General features: G+C 43.8%; 2 protein-coding genes across 2 annotated transcripts; one reads left to right on the plus strand and one right to left on the minus strand.

Moving 5' to 3' along the window:
- Positions 1 to 194: 194 nt before the first annotated feature.
- Positions 195 to 2,005, plus strand: LOC105685786 (RISC-loading complex subunit TARBP2-like). The gene is made up of 3 exons (XM_012400191.3): positions 195 to 404; positions 619 to 971; positions 1,048 to 2,005. The coding sequence occupies exons 2-3, from the start codon at positions 627 to 629 to the stop codon at positions 1,714 to 1,716; spliced, it is 1,014 nt and encodes a 337-aa protein (XP_012255614.2). The 5' UTR covers positions 195 to 404; positions 619 to 626; the 3' UTR covers positions 1,717 to 2,005.
- Positions 1,815 to 20,255, minus strand: LOC105685726 (dynein axonemal heavy chain 5). The gene is made up of 33 exons (XM_048650497.1): positions 19,870 to 20,255; positions 18,333 to 18,572; positions 18,110 to 18,255; positions 17,812 to 18,035; positions 17,466 to 17,743; positions 17,230 to 17,403; positions 16,931 to 17,160; positions 16,648 to 16,847; positions 16,371 to 16,594; positions 16,136 to 16,311; positions 15,888 to 16,070; positions 15,419 to 15,817; positions 15,106 to 15,353; positions 14,788 to 15,051; positions 14,551 to 14,714; positions 13,796 to 14,056; positions 13,499 to 13,727; positions 12,753 to 13,426; positions 11,870 to 12,675; positions 11,600 to 11,807; positions 11,099 to 11,485; positions 10,865 to 11,037; positions 10,437 to 10,803; positions 10,170 to 10,364; positions 9,938 to 10,076; positions 9,591 to 9,867; positions 7,728 to 9,530; positions 4,073 to 7,650; positions 3,782 to 4,008; positions 3,410 to 3,721; positions 2,894 to 3,345; positions 2,540 to 2,834; positions 1,815 to 2,482 (listed from the first exon to the last, which is right to left on the minus strand). Exons 1-33 carry the CDS (start codon positions 19,894 to 19,896, stop codon positions 2,096 to 2,098), a joined length of 13,947 nt encoding a protein of 4,648 aa, XP_048506454.1. The 5' UTR covers positions 19,897 to 20,255; the 3' UTR covers positions 1,815 to 2,095.
- Positions 20,256 to 20,869: the final 614 nt, after the last annotated feature.

Genomic DNA, 20,869 nt, shown 5'->3' on the forward strand with positions numbered 1-20,869 from the left:
GGGCCACCTTGCGGCTATAGCAGACAAGTAGCAGACGTCACTTTTCCGCCATCTTAACACCGGCTGCCAATAATAATAGTGTAACGTTTCCAAAAGTTCTTGCTCCGCCCGTAGTTTTTTTAACTTAGCGTCTGCTGCCATTGGCATTTAAACCCTCTGTTTAAAGGTATACACTATTAATTGTGATGTTAAAGAGACACGTAACATGAATTTTAACTCCCGTTTCGACCAATCGTGCAGCGTTTGTGTCTTATTGTTAAACGTGCTATGTGTGTTATTTGAATCGTGATTGGATCAGAAACTTGTAATTCGAGTAGGGATTCCCCGCAGAAAAATTACATTTGATCTCTTTGTTGGTCACCTCACGTAGTGCTCCATAATCTCAATAGGACTCAAGTACAATCGTAAGTAGAATAAATATGATAATAAAATAAATCAAATATTCATTGAGGTTAGTGTGGATTTTGTTATATATTGTGTCTTAATAACTTCTTGTTCCTGATTCGTAACTGCATACGAACCATACTAGAAATATTCGATATCCTCTTCCATCAGTGCTGTAAATGGCTTCTTTGGGTGTACTACTCGTTGGTTAATTACGGTAAATTCAACTTTCAGTTTTCAAGATGAGCAAGACGCCGATATCCATATTGCAGGAGATGATGGTGAAGAAGTCCATGGTTCCTAATTACGAATTAATTCACAATGGCGGTGGAACACACTTGAATACTTTTACCTATCAAGTTTCCTGCAACGGTTTATCAGCTACCGGAACTGGGCGGTGTAAGAAGGACGCTAAGCATGAGGCAGCGAAAGCTATGCTAGAGACAATTGCCACGGTCAATCGTTACCCTCAGTTACCAGCTTCACCGGCACAATCCCCAAAACATGAACCGATTCCTACCACAGATCCTACTGCAGCTAAACCACCATTGAACCAGCCATTTATCAACGCCATTGGTGCTCTACAGGTGGGAGAATATTTCCTCCGAATCTATCAAGGCAGAGATGGTTTACTTCAGAGAAAACTTCACTGTTATTTTGCAGGAAATTTGTACAGAAAATAGTCTCAAAGATCCAGTGTATGAGAGTATCAGTGATGTTGGGCCACCTCACGCAAAAGTATTTACCATTCATTGTCTAGTATCAACGTTCAGAGAAGAGGGCCGGGCCGGTACTAAAAAACAGGCTAAGCATGAAGCAGCCAGAAAAATGCTGGCTCGAATCACAGACTTAGTTTTTGACAAGGCAATGGATATTGAAATCATCAAAAAAGAAGAGGTTGAAGACTGTGACACGACCGACTTCGCAAAAACTTGTTACCCGCAGCTGACAAAACTTCCAATATTAAAGAAAGCTAATCTAGGAGTAGACCTATCAGAATATCATACATATTTTAAAAAAACCTTGGATGAAACTACCAGAATGGAAGGACTTTCGAAACTTGAGGATTTGATAAACCAGTCGAAATTGAATCCCGAGTCGGAGGTGGCATATGAACCAATGTTTGCGCGATTTCAAGGTGTTTTACAGATTTTAAATATAAAATTAGAGAAAATTTCTCTTACTACCAAAGGAGGAAGTGGTTCAGTAGAAGGGATAAGTCTTGATACGAGTCCAGCTTTGATTGAACTAGGTTATGCAGAAAATCCAACCAAAGCGCGAATATCCGCCCTGACCAGAGCCATAAATTCTTTGTATCAGCTTATTTTGTAAGTATCATAAATCAACGTGATTCCATGAGTATGGTGTGGGTTCTGAAATGTCATGAATACAACGTCTTATAGTTTTTTTGAATATTAATATTGCTTATCTGAGTAGAATTACTTTTATTGTAAATTATACAGGTTCTTCAGAATACCAACGGCTCAAGAAAAATTGTTACATGTTAATTATTGTTACCTGGGAGATATTTATAGCGAGACCGAAATTTTATTATGCTTTTTGTTATTATTTTTAAATATTCGCTCTCTTTCAGCATGAAAATATAGTTTACTCAACAGCATTAGGACTTATTACTTGCACCTTACACCTCGCAATAATTTATTTACCGATCTACCTTGCTAAAAAACATCAGCAATAACAACACACCTACTTATTTAATGTCGCAAAGTAACGCTACACCTCTCAGCGTCCAATGCCTGGGATTGTGATCAGTCTCAAAATCGATCGATCCAACGTACTTCTGATCAGTTCTTTGAGGTTTTCTATAAATTGGGCACTCGTAGAGCGTCGGATCCTTACCCGCCGTGGTATTTATTGCGTATATGTAGATCACAGGCATCTGTTCGTAAAGAACTTTGGGTTTGCTCTCTACCAACTTTCCCGACTTACGATCCAGAGATGCGCCTTCCAGAAATAAACCATGAACATAAACACCCTCTTGAGGTGGCTCTTTGATGTCTTCTTTATTGTGACGAGTCAGAAGGTTCTGAAGAACTACCGAGTCAAGAGCCCAGCCCTTATGGGCTCTAGTCACCTCCTTTACCAAAAAATCAATTACACCCTATTTAATTATCAATATCATAAAATTGCCTACCTGTCGCATGGCTGTAAGGAAACCTTGAGGATTGAAGAATCCCGTCATCCAAAAAGCGTTCGGTCTTCCGTTCGCACACCAATGTCTAAACTGACCATCTCTTTCCAATAATTCGGTATACCAAAATCCAAGAGTCGCAGATTCCCATGATATTTTCTGCCATTTTTCAGGAATACGTGCATCGTACATGGCGTCTAGAGACGCCCGAAGACCTTGACTCATGACAATTGTTCCGTCGATGGCTAATTTTAGGTCGCTAAGCGTGGACTGAACCTCTTCAATCACGCGAGAAATTCTGAAAGTGTGGTGAAAATCTAACATCCGATCGTTTTTGATGGAACGTTTAATTTATACCTGTCAATCTCTTGCCGCAAAAAAATATTCATAGGCAGAAGAGCACCCATTCTTTGTAAAGCTTCTTTGACTTCAAAGGCGTTATATTGAGGTGGTAGTTTGGTCAGCATGTCATCAGCAAGTCTGTAAACAACGCTTTCTCTGGTTTCTCCACCCTGAGCACCGCCTTCTTTTGGCTGAACGTTTAAAATAGTGTCTAATATTCCTTTAGCCGTGTTTATTTGATACGTTATATCAGCGTTTGAATGGAGACCGAAGACTTCCGGAGTATCGGTGGCTGGCAAACTGTTAATGTAGTCGATATATCCTTGAAGATTTCGCGTTTGTGGCACCCGGTAGCCATGATAAAATTCAAAGCCAGGCCGCAGTAAAACATCGCAGAACCAAACATGGGTAAAAGTTGTTAACAAACGTTTGTCAAAATCGTCGGTGACCCTACCACCGTATTGGACCTACGTACAGATATCAATTAATCACCCGCCACAAATTAATAGTTGGTCGAAACTATGTATATACCTCGCCGAGCATGTAGCAAACCGTCGGCCAGGATACTCCTTTTTTTGGATCCATATCATCCAAATGGTTTTGTATGAACTGAACCGAAGCAGCGAAATCAGCTTGATTAAATTCGTAGGGTACGTTCCATCCGAGAGGACCAAATTTTCTTCGTTCCTGTACTACGGTGTGCAAAAATGCCACGGCATAAAGCAGAGGCGGCCATTGACCTTGAGTGCTGTAGTCCAGAGCGTCTTGAGTTACACCTTGATACGTTCTCTTTAAACTTGCTCTGATTCCCTGCGGTGGTTCATTTGTAAACTTGATCGCCATCTGCGTGACGAAGGAAAAAATGACTTCAGTATTGAAATTCGGAGATTTTTTAGATTTTACCTGCAGCAAACCGATCGGGAACTGAGCGTGAACTTCTGTGGTCATCCAAAGTCTGAAAGATTCGTGAATGTTCTCGGTTTCAACTAGAGCGTCCATCGCTTCTGTGCAGAACGGAAGAGATAAATGAATATTCTGTAAAAGGACCCAGCCTCCTGTGCTCATTGCGTCACTGATCATCTTACGGGAGTGAAACTCCTGACCTTGACCCATGGACACGGATCTCAGTTCTGTTTGAGAAAAATATAATGAAAATCGTGACGATTGGTTCATCAATATTCATCATCTACTTACGAACATCCATTTGTTTAGCCAAAGCAGTAATTTGCGGACTGGGATCGGATCCAATTGACAATATGCAAATCAGAGGGGTTCTTGGTTCCGATTCTGACCAAGTAGTTTCTAAATCGAGAATCCTAGCTTCGCCGTATTCTTTTCCGAGGGATTCGACGATATATTTTTTTGCCTGTGAAAGCGTCCTGTCCGGACTCCAGGATCTTACCAAAAGCAGTTTTCTGAATACATCCAGGGTCTTCTGGTACCCACAAGGCAGTTCCTCTTCTTCTGGTTTTTCTTTCTCGTACCACTGCCGCCATTCTTTTTCATTGAATTCAATTTTTGTCAGGACCTCAGAGAATACCTCGAGCTTATTAATCTCCACTAAATTCAACCACGTTATATCCAGTATCCATTTGAATGGTTTAGGAGCGACCGCATTCAAATCCAGAGATGCTCCACCCTTGATAAACGCCATGGATTCAGCGTGGGATATTGCCCCTCTTTGACAGTCTATTTTCATCGCGAGCATAAGCGTAAACAATGCCTTGTGCCTTTCGTACAAACTCCTCAACGTGAACCCCCAGACTTCCAGGGTCAGGTGTCTCAGAATAATGTCAATCCTTTCAGCAGTTATCGTACTTTTGGTGGATTTCGTTATCGAGTTATCGAAAATTGTGAGAAATTGTTTCAGTGAATTTTGATACATGACGTTGACATCGCTCATTTCCACTATGAGAAAATATAAAATCGAACCTCTCGCCGCTACCGCGCGAAACTCTTCTCGCGCTACAGTTATCTTTCTTTCCGTAAGTGCGGCTACCTGAAGTTTTTCACTCACTGATTCCGCGGTAGATTTCGTCTCCTGCAAAACTCTAATCAAGGCCTCATCATCCACGAGCGATCCTTCCGAAGAAGTCAATCTGTGCAGCAAAGTGCTTTCCAGTTCTTTCATGGACCTTTGATTGGTCATAACCGATTCAAAAAGCGCAACTCTTTCAGCTTCCAAATCGGCCTTCTCCATTAAAATTACTCTACCGAGAAGCTGGTCTTCAAGTCCCTGCATTGTAACGGTGAAATCGATTATAGAAGTCTTGGCAGATATTTCCGGGCTGTATGCCGGGTTGGGTAATTTCGTGGTGATGTACAGCATAAATCCCGGCATGACGTCGCATTCCTTATCACCCACAATGACCTTCTCAATTGAACCAGACTTTATGAAATTCTTCTCCAAAACATTATCTATAACAGGATCCAATTCCTCAGCGACATCCTCGATCAGCAAAGGTCTTCCCAGGGATAAACTATCCTCTAAATGGGTCCTGAAATATTTGTGATTCAATGATGTAATCTGCAACTCATTGGAAGCCTCTTTATTCTTGATCCACATTTTTCCTTGGTTCTGTGGATCCACCAAAAGAGGATAAGATGAGGATTTCGTAACTATCAGGGCATTTTGAACAGACAATTCGTCATTTGGAAGACCTTGTAGAGTCCATTCGGAAACGGTAGCTGAATCGACGAGCATATTTGTTATATTCAATTCCTTGGTAAAAGGGATAGTTCGAGTAGTCAGAATTTCCATCCAAGAAGTAACCAATCCACCTCTGTATTGCTGATTATAAGGACCACAGTAAGAAAGAAAACCAGTTGCCAGAAGAACGTCGCCAACTAATCGGCCGAGCTGGTCTTTAAATTCTCTACTTTGTTGCGTCCAGCGAATTTTTTCACCCCCTAGACCGTTTATCAATGCCGTTGCAGCGGTCATTTTTCTCAAACAGACGTTAGCAGCGTCCGTTAGTCGTTGTTTCTCAGATACCGCCGCATCATATTGTTCCTTCACCGCTTGAAGCGCCATTTCTCTTTCAGAAAGCTCTCTTTCAGCGTTCGCAAGATCTTCCATGGCTACTTTGAGCCTGGCTTCGAGCAAGGTCAAGTTCGCCTTCAAAGGGAGGACCTCTTTGTTTACCGAGTGAAAAAAGGACATTGCTTTCGTCCAAGATAAAAGTCCGGCCACGTCGCCGCAAACTCTTCGCGCGGTTTCCATATTGTAGTCTTCCATTTTAAAATAGGGTTGTAAAAGCTCGACCATTTCATTATTAATTATATCTTTTGGGTAATTTTGTAACTGAAGTAAAAATGTTGTGCTCGCCATCATTTTCAAAGACTCCGCCCACGATGGTTTCGGACACTGAGCCGTTGTGTCGGGTACAACAGAGCCGATTTTACGTTGAAATAAAATTAAAACACAGTCCATAATCCTCATGATCAGATGAGGTGGACGACCTAATTTTCGAACGGTAGCTATGTGCGCCGGTTTTATGGTATTCAAAGCTGCTTCTGCTTCTTCTAACGCCGGTTTGGCGGCCTCAAGTTTTTGCTCAGCCACAGCTTTCTCCTCTGCGATGCAAGCGACGAGTGCTTCCGCCTTTTCTTTGACCTTCTGTACCTGGTTTTTGAAAGTCTCAGCTTGCATCGCTCGTTCCGTAACTTCCAAAAGCACCGTCTCCGCCTTCTGAGATGCAACAGCTAATTCCTGTTCCATGACAGCCAATTCTTGCTTCAAAAGTTCTACGGACACTGAGGCTTCCTCCAACTTTGCCAAGCCGGTGTCCATCCTTTTGGCACCTTCTCCAAGCTCGTGCTGTTTCATTTGATAAATATTTTTGTATCCCCCGATAAAATTTAGGTATGATTTCGGAGTCACGTGAGTCGCGCGCCTGAATCTTTGGAAATATTCGGTTGAATTCTCCGCAACCACATCTTGTATGGAACCCAAAGCATTGACCAATTGCATTTTAACATGGTCGGTACAAGCGATTTCAAAATCGTGTAAAAAGTGCTCCGCCACTAAAACCAAAGCGTCCCTCGGCCAAGGCTGAAACCAGTCAATTGTGCATCCTGATATAAGAGCTGGGAATCTGAGAGCTCTGTTTCGGAATTTTTCTCCTACGGGAGAGAAACAAAATACTACGTGGAGGTTCTGGCAAGTTCTTTGGAGGAAGTATTCCATAACTAATTCATTGTTGAGTGTCCTTTTTGGGTTTTCCCGCTTCAGCGCGGGTGTCAATTCCGATATTATTTCCGCCTGTTCATCCCTCGTGAAAAGATTACTTATCACACCAGAGCTCAGAACGTTGTTGAGGTATTCGAGGAAGCCTTCTTCTTTTATATCCAAGTCAGTGAAAATAAATGTAGTGCCTTTCCCCTGAGATCCACAGGAGCGATAAAGAAATTTCAGGTCTTCGAGGAAGTTTGTTACGTTGTAAGACCGAGTCAAGGTTATTTGAAACGTCTTGTACCCCGCGATGAAGGACGATAATTTCGTTAAGCTTTGTTTTCCCGAACCACCGACGCCGACTAACATCACGTTCCCTCTTGGATGCCTTATTACTCTCGAGATTTTAACCAGATGAAGCATCGCGTCCGGGAAAAATACCAAATCCATGCCCGCCCCTCTCTGCATTTCATTAAACTGTGCCAAAAACATTTCTAATCTATCCCTGAGAATTTGGTGCTCGCTCACGGGCTCGTAAACTTTTGGCAACTCCATGTCAGCATCTTCCCCTTCTTCTCCAGTCGGTTCCGGAGCATCTCTAAACAAAAAAATGACAAATTGAAACCAGATACTTTGATGAATGTAGAAAAAAAAGCTTCGGATACACCGATTCACCTCATAAAATCAACGAATACAGGGTTGTCTTTGATCATGGGAACGTAATTGGGTCCCAAAATTTCACCAACCGTAGTAACCAATTCCTCATCGAACCATTCTTTGTCGGACTGCAGTGTAAATCTATCGCTGAATACTCTGCTGCATTCGTGCTTCCAAAGTAGCATAAGAACACTCTCGTTCTCAATTACAGTCGACAACGTCCCGACCATTCCTTGCCAAATTCTGGACAAATCTCTCAAGCTGAACACGTAATGAAACTTCGCCGGGGTAGGTAACAATTTAGCTCTTGTTCTCTGCCAAAGTCCCCTGGTGAGAGGGACCATTTTTTTTATAAGGCTTCTGACTTCAGCTGAAAATCCTCTTTTCGTGTTATAATGACCCTCTCCGAGGACGCTGAAAATTCTATCGATAGACGCGTCGTTCGGAATCGTGCAATTAAAAATACAGAACTGTCTCTTGAGACGTGAAGGAATGTCGTTTCTTCCTCCCCCCGGTTGTCCCATAGCAGCCAGAAATGTTACGTCAACGATCGTCGTGAATTCCCCAGGTTTTTCCAGAGAGTAAAAGCCCTTCATATCCATCGTTTGTCGGACGATTTCGTTCGTTATTTGATCACCCCATTCGTTTATTTGGGGTAAATTGACGTCGTCGACAAATACGAGCATCTTTTTTCCACCTGGTGGACCGAAGGTATTGCCGAGACGTTTTTCGACGTAGCTTTCTATGGTTTTTTGGAACTGATACGGCGTCGTAGCGGAACTGAAGTTGAAAGAACGACCCAACGTTGTTTCTGCATTAGCTCTCTTCATGTAAGATTTCATCATTACGGTTTTTGCGGAACCTTGTTCACCGATCAATAGAACCGATCTATCTTGTCTCCCTATGAGGTCGACGAGGTATTGGATTCTCACGTTATCCTGAATCGGTACCAAAATATTGCTGTAATCCGGCGTGGCGTAGTCTGGGTAGGAGTAATTCATGACCAAGGTAGCCCAAGGGTCCCATTTTCCCTTGTCATTTACAACGAAATCGAAAACCGTTGCCTTAGGATATTTTTCCGATGTCGGTAGATCGAATTCCGTTAAATTGGCTCTCATGTATTCGTCGTATTTTATTCTATCGGCGGTTTCAAGAAAAGCACCGAGTCCCCATATCAGCGCGAATATGTAAAAACGCTTCAGATGTTCCGCTGACATGGGCTGCGGTTTGTCCCTTTCGATGTCCTCGTCATCCTCGTCCTCTTCGACCGGTACTTCCGGGGGCACCAGGCCCTCCAGAAGACACAACATCTGTCGCACGACGTTGCACTGGAGGATTCTCATCGAGAATACTAAATTCTGGGTACCCCAACCGTACATCTGTGAAAATGATTGATCGAACATGTCGTTGAAGACTTCTTCTTCCAAAGGGGTACGACTCTTGAGCCAAGCGACTACGACTGGCTTCCAATCCAAACCGGATGAACTCATGTAGACCATTCCGTTTCTCGATACCGTTGCCGGACTCGCGTTGTCGATGTTATGGGGTTCGAATATTATTTTACAAGTAGGCGCCATTGCCAGTCGATCGCCGTTGGCCAGGGTCAATGTTTTGTTATCGTCGAGTACAGAGTTCAAATTTTCTATCCAAATGCTGTCTACCGGACCGTCCAAAACGAGCCAGACGTGCTCCCCCTTTTTCAATTTCAATGTCTTACGCCATAAAGCGGAAAATATTCCGTCCGTCCAATCGTTGGTTGCTACGTCCAAGCGACCGAACATTTGGGCGGCTGTTATACTCTTTGGATTCATTCTCATCTCCCTGAAAATTCATCGAAATCGTAATTGACGTAATTGGTTTGCGGGATTTTTCGTTTTCTACCTGTGCGCGTCTCCGCATTGAGTCAAAGCCTTCATGAGAGTGTGAATGCAGGTCGTTTTCCCCGCCCCGGTTGGACCTAAGGTCATAATTCCGTGTCGTACTCTCTGTGTCTCGTATAGTTGAATCAATTTCAATACCCAGGGTGGGTGGTACACCAAACCGGCTTCCTGAACCTGTTGATCGATCGCTGTTTCCAAGTGGGGATAGGCAGTTTTTTCGAGTGCTTGATTTGGAAATAAATCTGCCACCAGAGATATGAACAAAGGCTCGTCTTCATCTGTGGCAGAGAAAATTTCCCGATGTTACCAGCCGTTTGTTAAAACTGTACTTTTTAAGAGTTAATTTACCGATCAGCTTCGAAAGATTCATGTCTCTGAGCACCCGCATCACAATGGTGCTCTCGGAGTCCTTTGAATTCACTCTTTTCGACGCTCCGAGTGTCCTCAAAACTGAGAGAATATTTCTCAGTCCGAAATCGTAGTGTACCTGCGATACGCGTAATCCAATAAATTTCATATATTTTCTTAGAATTGAAATGTAATGGTAGAAAAAAAAAAAAAAAAAAATCAATAAAAATACCTGTTTGGTCAGTTGTTCCTCGCACAATTTGTACAACGTGTAAAATTTACGGGCCAGAGTTATATTTTCAAGAAAACCACAGCTGGCTAATTTCACCCTGATAATAATTTGCCGATCAGGGACCATCATGGCGACGGTACGAAATTGAATTTTCAAATTTTCAGGCAGTTCCTTGCGACCTGCGTAGCCCGGGTTCTGAAATGATGGGATGATGTGAATTTTTTTGCAATTGTTCGTGCACAATATCTTGCGAAAACTCTGTCCCACCATAGTGATGAAAATCCCAAGTTCTGGGCACATGTCGATCTGGTCACCGTCTGTGAAGACGAACTGTTTTTTCTTCTCCTTTTTCGCGGCCAATACAACCGCGACTTGCTGCGCCGCGACCGATAAAACTGGCAATTCGATTCTGTTGAATTCGTCAAAACATCCCCAAGAACCGCTCTGCGATAGGCCTTTGTAGATACGACCTAGACCTCGGTAATCCATTTGATCGGAACAATTAAATACTACCACGTACTTCGCCAACGTTTTGCCCATATCTTTAACCGTCTCTGTTTTCCCGGTTCCTGCTGGGCCGCAAGGGGAACCACCCATCGACATGGATAACGCTTGAGCCAAAGTTATGTAGCACCTGGATGGATAGAAATTGAAATTTAAATTCAAGGGGACGGTGTTTCTCGGCGATCGTTCACCTGTCCGTTAACGGAGTGATGACCAGTCGTTCCGTACAGCCAAGGTACTCGTTTTGGTAAGTGAATTGTACGTCGGTGATGAATATCGATGTCTTGTCCAGATCTTCTTTGAAATAAAATCGACACTGCTTCAGCCATTCGAAATCGTTCACCGATCTCACGTTCATTCGGCACTGTAAGAAATAATTTTTTTCATCTCGTGAGGCTCGAGAGATCTTCTTGAATTTCTCTCACCAAAATATCGAAGATGTCTCGTTGATGGACATGGATGGTGATCAGAGTTTCGAATTTTATCCTGTCAATTTTTGTGAGATCCCTCGTAGTCTGATCGATGAGAGTGTTGAGGAGTTCTAAGAATCTATTGTTCGTCTCACCCATAATTTTTTTATCGGCCCTAGCCTGCATCAATGCGAGTTCAGCGTCTCTGGTCCAGACCATTTGAATACCTAGTATTCCGACCTGGGCTGGCATCTTGTCGAGAAAACTCAAGAGGTTGAAATTTTGGTCATTTATCATAGCGTGACCTGAACGAATTATGGAATGCAACGACTGTTGGGATGTCACGAGAAGCTGCATCAGCCAAGTTTCAACCGAACCTTCGGCTCGAACCGCTCTTTCAAGCTGTGAATAAAAAATCGATGTACGCAAGCGGGCGAATTTCTAATTTCTAATAAAATTTCGATTTTATTCCGTGGAATCACGTGGATGATATCTCTTAATTGATCAATTACTAACTGCGATAGATTCACCTTCCGTCGAGATGATCGCTGTCATCTTGTTGTACTCGATGTCATGAAATCTGACATACCTCGTGTTATCGAATATAGATAAAAGGTGATTCTGTATCGTGTGAGAATCCGAAGCCTGGCCCAAAATTTCGAGAAGAGCCGGATCAGAGACGAAGAAGAACCTCGGAAACATCATGCGCTTTTTTTCCAAGTACCTAATCATCATTAATCGACGATTAATCGGGCTACTCTTCGTCCGGTCGAGGCTCAAACTCACCCGCTGAGCGATTTCTGACACAGTTCCAGCTGTTCCTGCAGATGCGGGAGAAGTTGTTTGAGCAAATCGTCCCCTACGCAGCAGGGAACGACGCCCGGTGTCTCGTGCGCTCTCTGCATTATTTTTTGCCAGCTTTTGTCAATTTTACTGAATCTTTTGGCCTCCTTGGGCAGCTGCTTAGCTATATCGCCGCCGACGAATACCGCCTCTAAATATACCCACATGTTCTGCACGAGCAACCAACGTTCCAAAATCTCGTTTGTATTCGAAAGATCGGAAACCCATTGCTGTATCTGCTTGCGAAACGGTGCGTTGTAACGATTCGACATAAGAGAACCGAGCACCATCAGGCTGTCTTCCAACTGTCCGATAGTTTCCGCGGTCGTGTCTCCCCTCAGTAATAACTCGCCTCTGTTATTGAAGGTCATGAAGGTGAGCTCGTGAGCGGACCACTCGTTTACTACTTGTCGTAATTTTGCTTCTATGTCCTTTTCCTTCATTGCGGATATACAAATATCCTCGATATCCTCTTTGTACTTGAGCAGCGGAGCTTCGAGTATGTTCTTCAGGCAGAATCCTTCGCTGTCTAAATCGAATGTGTGACCTGTGACCTCCACGATTCGCTGCCAATGTCTCGGTTTCATTGCCTTGTTCGCCATGAGTTCTAGTAGCGGGCACATATCGTTGAAATCGTCTATAGTTTTTTTCAACGCGAAAAATGCCGGCCACTCTTTCAACCCCTTGGGTAACTTTCGACAACGATTTTGAAACTCCATCAACTCGTTGTTGATCTCCTCGATGTTGACCTGAAAAATTTCCAACGTCGACGATATCGAAGTGAATTTTTTTTTTTTTTGCACCGACAATAAAATCGTAAGCTCACCTCACCCCATGGTATGTCGTAGTATCCGCTAACCCTGTCGATAACGTCGTTGTACAATTTATACAATTTCTGAAGTAGATTCAATTCTTTCCTGATCTGCGAAAGTTCCGGATAATCGGTGGTGGGCAAGCCAAAGAGTTCCTCACCGTTCTGGTAGGTCTGCAATTTTCTCCACATTCCGTCGAATCGATTCTGGAATAAAATTTGCCTGTCCGAAGCTTCTCTGGGGGTGAGTCCGGCTTGCATTGGTCCGGAATGTCTGTATTCTTCGCAATAAGACTCGTTGTCGGTACGGAATTTTTCCAAATTATTTCTCAACTCGTCTTCGAATTGCGGCTGCAACGTGAGCAGTAAAACGTGGCTGTCCAACGCTCTTCCTTGAAGCTGTTGCCACGTGTATCTCAAGTTGTCGACTTGCTCCAAACACTCCCTGTCGACGGGAACCTCGTAACGAGTGACGATATTGAACGCCTCTTCTATCGGATCTATTTTCAATTCCATGTCCACCTCCTGCTCGCGAATCTTCTTCAGCGTTTCCATGATTAATCTCACGTCGTCCAGGTCACGAATTTGACGGTCAAGTTTACGTTCCATCTCATGCATCACGGCGTAAACGTATTCCATTTCGCGTCGATACTTTTTCTTCATCGCTTGGCCGATTTTATGGGTAGATCCTGTGGTGCAGATCAGAATTCGGATTACCTGATCACAGTCGGGTCCTTGAAGAATCAATCATCATCCCGTACCTTTAATTTCCGTGTAAAGACCGTACTTCAATTTATCCGTAGAAACGGCGATCGATGTACCAAAAATGACCATATCTGGTTCGGTCGCAAGTCTGTCTTCGAGTTCGCCGTGTCTCCTAAGAGTGGTTTCAAATTCCGGTAGAGTGATCTGCAGTAATTCACGAACAGTTCTTTCGTTCTTCCATAGAAACTTGTACGGTTTCCAGCGATCGAGAAATCCGGTTAAATCCTGAAGGGCAAAGATTTTCTTCCAGATTATAGCTTGAACTTGGATCGTTGAGTTCGATTTTCACTTGCCTGTCTCAATTCTTGGGTACACGAGCTCAGCAGAGATAGCATTTTGACAACTTCTTTGTTCTCCATGACCATGTCGTGAAAATTTCTCTGCTGTACGGGAAAGGCCGGTTTTTCTTCCGACTCGACTTTGTAGAGACGTCTTCTTCTGGCTCTTGGATCCTCCGTTTCTCGGGTCTGGTATTCGGCGATCACCTGTTCAGCCCGCGCGACGACGTGAAATAAATTTCTTTTAGGCATCCCTGGTAGACCTCGCCATGAGGTCTACGGTCCGAAGAAATTTTTTTTTTTCGCGGAGTGTGCAGACAGAAGCGGTATTTACAGCGAGAGTATCAGTGAAAGCGTTGATATTGGTGAGATAGGATATAGAAGTGAGACAGAAAGAGAAAAGAGAAAATTGATCAGTGAGACTGGACGAGTTGCAAGGAAAGAAAATCAAAGAAAACTATGATTTACACATATAGTTAAGCCTCCACATAGAAAATGCATGGACGTTGAAAGAGTGAAGTTTACCTGTGACAGATCACCCGAATTAAGGTTTTAATATCTGGAAACCTAATTCCGAAGCAGCAGCTTATATCGCATCGGTATGGATAAGCGCTGTCGTAAGTTGGAAGAGTGAAAAATAGAAATAAGTATTGAAAGAGTGACTCGGTGAGAAGAAGATTCAGAGAAGACAGATCATAAGATACAAAGACATCGTACGGTTGGATGTAAAAAAGTAGGAGTGGAGGCTTATTCGTTACCTTCTGCGTTACCTTGCTTCTCCCAGCGTTCCATTGAGCTACGCCTCTGGCAACGCCAGCGATACATTTACCAGCCGTCGTCAAAGCTTCTTGAACTTGTTCGAGATTCGGTCTGACCGTGACCGCGGGTATGACGAGGGTGGCATGAAGCAGAAACACAGGATGAGGCGCTTCCTCTGATAAAACGAAAATCGAATTTTCCCCGTTGTTTCAAGAACCATGTGGACCCCCGCCGACCGAGATACGAACCACTGTCCGTTTCCTGAATGAATCTTTTCCTCAATGCGTCGAGGGAAGTTCTCGTGACCTTGATCAGCACGTCGACCACCTTCCTCGAGTAGTATCTCCGCATTTCGGATACCGCATTCCGCACCATTTCCTGCATACCTTTCGACAGACCTCCTCCAGGGGTTGCCAGCAGCTGATGGGGGTTGTCGAAGCACGCCCACACTACCGACCAGTCCTGCTGTTGTTGCTGACCGCTGTCTTCGGATCCGTCTTGCCCCTCTTGGTCTGGACAGGTGAATCTGATCAAGCGATCTCCTCGTTAACGAAATCGAGTCTTACCTTCGCGGTTGAGGAAGTCGAACTGATCAGCTTCAGCTGTGCTTTTGAAACTGGTCGCCGCGTTTCTGACGAGTTCGAGTACCTCTTCGACAGCTTCTTCGACCATAAGACTCTTGCGATGAAGATCGATGGCTGCGCTTCTGCAAGATTCTTCGGTTCTTTCCACGAAATCATCGACACCCCATGGCTCCTCCTCCGGCAGGGCGTGAAGACTGATTTTTTGCATACTGGCCAGTACTTGAAGGATTCTGAAAATTGATCCGGTGGAAAAATGGAAAACAATTTTTCGCACGCTCGAGAAACTCCTGCTGACCTATTGGTATACACGTCGTGGACTCTGGTGATCAATACGTCGAAAGTTTTTATTTCCTCTCTCGTATTTTCGCAGAAATCTTTCCACAAAGGGTTCGTCCATGTCAGCGAAAGCAATCCAGGTCCTAAAAGAGACGCCACTCTCACCAAGTGGGGTAACAGAAGAGGTCTGACTTCGAGTTTGACTCGACGAGCGGTGCTCACAAAATCTTCTATGATAGATTGCAGCGAATCCGTTACCAATGTGAAGTGATCACGTTTCGATAGAATTGCTAGCGCTACTATAGGAATTTCCAGATTTAATTTCGCGAGGCAATCCGCCTCTCGGAGAAGCAATGTTATCCGGTTCTCCAGATTCACTCGTACTTTGCGCGACTCTTGGTCGATTGTCAAAAGTGGCCTAGCCGAATAAAAAGCATTAGGAACATCGGAAAGCGCCCCGCGATTCTCGTTCTGTAAAAACTTCTCACTTTTTCAAACAGTCCTCGATAACCCAGGAGTTTTGGTGCGTCCAAACCTCCGCGATGTCTGCCTGATATTGCAACAGTGCGGCAACGGCATGATTATATCTTCTTACCAGATCAACCGTCAGTGGTAAGGCTTTTAGGACCGGGTGACTGGATACGGAAGCTGCAAGATCGTCCAGATGCACTCTGGAATAAAATTTCAACATGGACAGTTTGTCGGTCTGAACTTTTTTTCCGTCTACGAAGCTCACTTCAAAGATTTTGCCCAAGTTAATCGACCAGCGATGGGTGGCATGTGTCTCGGAAGTGGAGGATCGTCCCTCTGACGTTTGAATAATTTCAGAGTCCTTTCTATCTCCTTGTCGCAGTAGCGAACGACCAGAATGTATTTTTCATCCAATTTTGTCAGTGGAATTTTCTCGCTGACCTATAAAAGTTGAAAAAATGAAGTACCCGCAGCAGAAAGCTATCCAAAGTTTCGACTACCTTTTCAAATCTCGTTAGAAATCTTATACCCTGTGGCGTTTCCCACACGTCGGAGTAATTTTTTTCGATTATATCCCCGATACTTTCCTTGAGGACGTCCGTCTTAGCCATAAACGCGTCGTAATCGACATCGAAATCCGTATTTCTCGGGTCTAAATAATCGTACGATTTACTGGTGGCAAGTTTCTTTGCTTCCTCGAACGTTTTCATCGCCTCGTCGAGTGCTGAAATAAATTTACCCTGAAATGAATTTTCGAAACTAATTGAATCCGCTTACATTCCCCGAGAAGAAGTCCCTCCATCCGTCGTTCGAACAATCTCTGGTAATCTTCGATCAGGTCGAACATGGTCAGTATTTTCCTTATCCTCGCGCAGAACGAGTCGAATCTTCCGAAAACGTGGGTCTCGGAAAATCGAAATTCTTCTTCCGTAACGGCGGGCGAACATCTCACCAATCTGTAAGTTTCTCTGTACGCTCTGAGCGATGGAAAAGAAAAAAAAAAAGAAGAATTTCCTCTGTATTTCCGTCATCCAAACTTCGAATTCCCGACCCGACTCACTTGTTCAATCGCAGACAGTGTTTGAGCTTTGATCTGGCCGTCGCTCTCTCCTGCCCCCAAACGGTATCCCGCCCTCTCTTAGTCACGTATTCCCTACACGCCGCGATCATTTGATTAGTTATCTTGACCATGAGAGAACTGGTCCTCTCGGACGTGTTGTAGTATCGAGATACGCTGTAGATCAGTCGAACAGTTTGCAGCAAGGATATGAGCGAATCTCGCATTTTCACCTGATAATAATTTCAAAGTCTTCAAGAAATCGGGGAAGGGGGAGAGAATTTTTTTAGTCCGGGGCTTACCGGATCGTCGAGGTACAAGCAATGACAACATTTCTCCATGGCTTGAATATACTTCGCGTTGTCTTTGGATTCGTTGTAGCAGTAAGTGACCTCGTCCTCCGCATCCACCCAATCCTTAACCGTTTTCGATCGGGCAACTTGAAGACAGAGTAGGGACATCCTCACTTCGTGTTCCTGCGGATATTATCGGAAATGATTATTCGACTAGTGTGACGTGGCTTTTTTTTGTTGTCTACCTGCAACCGTCTGCACAATTGACTAAACTGCGCGCCTCTCCGTTTCCAGTATTCCAGTTCTTGCTGGGGTCCGGAATTGTCACTTTCTCTCCTCACTTGCCTGCTCTCCAGCATGAAATCCCTGAGCTTTTTGATCCAAGATTTTACTCTGAGTTCGACTTGATCCAGGGCGCCGTCGTTCGCTAGATAAGTTTTGGCTTCTTCGAAATTGCGAACGTCCCCCATCAGCGTTTTACCATCCTCGAAGATGCTTCCCTCGATCGCAACCTCTTCGCACACTGGGGAAATTCGAACGACAATGACGATTTTCCGAATAGAAGAGGATCCGCAAATTTGAGAATCGAACCTTTCAAAGCGCTGCAAAACGACCTGAGACCGGGAAGCAACAAACTCTTGATCATCGGACAATCGTCTTCATCTTCCATTCCGGGATGAGCCAAAGCGTCCATGAAAACTTGTTCCACAATTCGCTGAATCGAGGGAACAACCCCAACGGTCGTGGCATCGATAACACCGGTGTAAAGATCTCTGTGAAAACCTTCTTCGGGAAGTTGTTTCGCGGTGTTGATGCTATCCGGCGAAAATACAATCCGATCAGGTCGGTGAAAGAAAAGGAAATCGTTCGACGATCGCTAGCGATTTACCGAAACATGTAGATGCAAATACCGGTGCAGGCCAATTGCCACCCGTCGGTGAGAAACAATTTTTTTTTCGGCGGTTCTTTGGATTCCTTGGGTTTCGGTGCAGAAGCCGCTTGCGTGTTTCTTGGGCCACCGGCTTTCACTGGGCCCTGTGGGCACAAAAATTTTTTTCAACGTAGCCCGGCGAGTCCGTTCGAATATTTTCCAGCGTTCGAGAGGATCGTACCGTTTCGGTGGAGGGTTGGGGTTCCAGTTCTTCGACTTCTTGGTAAAACCAGACCAGAGTGGATCTCATGTGCGGTTGAAACAGGTGATTGATTTCGTCCAGCATATCGCCGTCGAAGACGTGGTCCATTACTTCGTTTCTAGGAAGTCCGGTGGCGTCCATTAGAAGCTGAAATGCGAATTCCAATCTGGGGTCCATCTCCCCGCGTCGCGCTTTTCGCTCGCATTCTTCCCTCCGTTTCTGCGAAGCACAACGTTTTTACGGATCTCGGAGTTTTCGGAATTTTCAAATTTTCAAAAACAAAGGAGAACTAAAGAAAAACCTGGTTGACATCGCCACCGCCTTCTTCCTCGCTTCCTTCTTCCGATTCGTCGGAGGATCTTTGCGAACAAATTGGACGAGGGCCGTGAACGAACATGATTTGAAAAATTTTTGCGCTATATATTATAAGAAATAAGTTGGCTCCTCGGGCAGACAACTTCGCCACATGACTGAATGGAAAACGTTAGGTGTTCCCGGGGTCTCGCTACGGTCGTATAGCTGCTGACGAGCTCACGTGGAGAGGAAGTAAAGGGGGTGATACACCCTTTTCGACTCTACGAGTATGAGAACGGAGTTTCGAGACTGACGCGGTGTCTGGCACCAAACCCGACACATCGCTCTGCACACGGCATTTGGCGTTTCCATGCCACGTGCAGCTTTACATATACCCACGTACAATGTGGTCGAAAAACGTCAGATACAAACGACAGAGTGAAATTAAAAATTGTTCCCACGGTCACAGCCTTTTTTTTCACGGTTTTCCATGGCCAAGGGTGCGAGTTCCGGGATCTCGACATTTCGAATTTTTCGATCCGACATCCTAAAGGTGATGTCTGAAAATCCAGGTAGTCCTGACATCGGATTTCAGGGCTACCATTTAGAGTTCTGGTTCTGGAGTTTGAAATTTATTGTTCGAGATATACCGATGTAATAGGAATGGGCAATTCAAAATCGACTTCGGCTATTCGAGAATATTCGGCATTTAACTCGGTCGGGACTTAAACAGTCTGATTAGTCAAAATCGCTAGGGAAGTTGTATACGGATATCTCTATGGATTGCAGAGCTTGAGGAAGATTTTTTTCCCCGTTCTAAAGACCGATGATACGGCACATGTTGTATATCGCCAACAAGTCGTATTCGACATGCGATCGATCAGTTGATCGTACGGCAGGGTAAATACACGGTATTAGAAAATTCCATAAATTAGAAAACAAGAAGAGAGATGAAAAAAACGTATAATAATATGTCCCAACATCACGAGATCTGAATGATATACGTATGATGAAGCGACACACATACGGGACTCTACCTACATATTATTCCGATCTAAATAAATCCGTGGTTAAATGATCGCCTATATTTGCGGTAGCACGCGTGTCTCATGCGAAGGTACAAGTAAATCCATTTCACAACGCTATCTAAAAGTCATGTTACGTTAAATACGCGTTTAAACGACTTCTTTTTTTCCCAACATTCTGATTCATAGTAACTCACCCTTGCCTCCTCGTCGGCCTCGGTCATGATGATTCTTTTTTGATTGACAGCCTTTTAGTATTTGGTCGATTTTTTTTTTTTTTATTTGGCGGATTTTTTTCTTCTTTTTTTTTTCGAGTCTTTTATTTTCTAATTTTCCACTTATATTTTTTCTTCATAGGGGCTAAGCAAACGACCTACGTGCTATTGCGGTTGGCAAGGTAATGCGACATTAGCTATTCTCCATCCTTTTCTAACGATAAGTTCTCTTTCTCTCCTACGCCTTCCACTCTTTCTCCTCCTAATATTATCATGATACCTTTTAGCATTTCCCTGTCTTACCTCAGATATATCCAGATGTAGATATAACTTGATCGTCCTGCTGAAACCCAAGACGAAAGCTCCCCCCTCCCTGGATGAAAAAATGGAGAGCAACTTCGTTGTCGGGGGCAACTGTGAATAAGAATCTATTTCCTAGAAGATTTTTCAAAATCCGTTGATCCTTTTTCGAGATATCTTTGGACGAGAGCGAAAGAAAAAGGTCCATCTAAAAATGAATGCAAATTATTCGCCGGATTTGAAATAAGTCTAAGAATTTTAGAGTTTCGCTTGGCAGAGCGAAAAGTTCAAAACGAGTAGAGATTAAAAAATTGCCTCGTTTTCTAAAACGAGATTGCCTTATGTGTGAAAAACAATGGAAATAAAAATGAAAATAAAACTGAAAAACGGTTTCTCCAACGTCTCAATAATAATCGATAGTTCCAGGGATATGCTTATAATTATTTTGTACCAGTCGGTGATGCCTCCAAAACTTTTGAGGATGGTTCGTGACGTAATAAAATAACTGCTCGATCACGTGATCATGATAATAATAAGTGAAAATAATTCGTTGATTCATTCCCCACATGAGGTTTCGATGGTAGGAATTGATAGCTAGCAAAGAGCTCAATTCTGCTTTCTTTTGCAAGCTAGGCTTCTTTTTTCTTCTTCAATAATTTACAAATCGCAGTCGAATAGATAT

Source organism: Athalia rosae, chromosome 2 (assembly GCF_917208135.1).
Source record: "Athalia rosae chromosome 2, iyAthRosa1.1, whole genome shotgun sequence".
Classification (NCBI taxonomy): Eukaryota; Metazoa; Arthropoda; class Insecta; order Hymenoptera; family Athaliidae; genus Athalia; species Athalia rosae.

Coding starts and splice junctions, on each gene's coding strand:
- LOC105685786 (XM_012400191.3), top strand. CDS start 627: ATGAGCAAGACGCCGATATCCATATTGCAGGAGATGATGGTGAAGAAG. Junction 972..1,047: donor ACGCCATTGGTGCTCTACAG/GTGGGAGAATAT, acceptor GTTATTTTGCAG/GAAATTTGTACAGAAAATAG.
- LOC105685726 (XM_048650497.1), bottom strand. CDS start 19,896: ATGACCGAGGCCGACGAGGAGGCAAGG. Junction 16,595..16,647: donor GGGACTTCTTCTCGGGGAAT/GTAAGCGGATTC, acceptor AATTTATTTCAG/CACTCGACGAGGCGATGAAA. Junction 10,365..10,436: donor TTGGGATTTTCATCACTATG/GTGGGACAGAGT, acceptor CCATCATTTCAG/AACCCGGGCTACGCAGGTCG.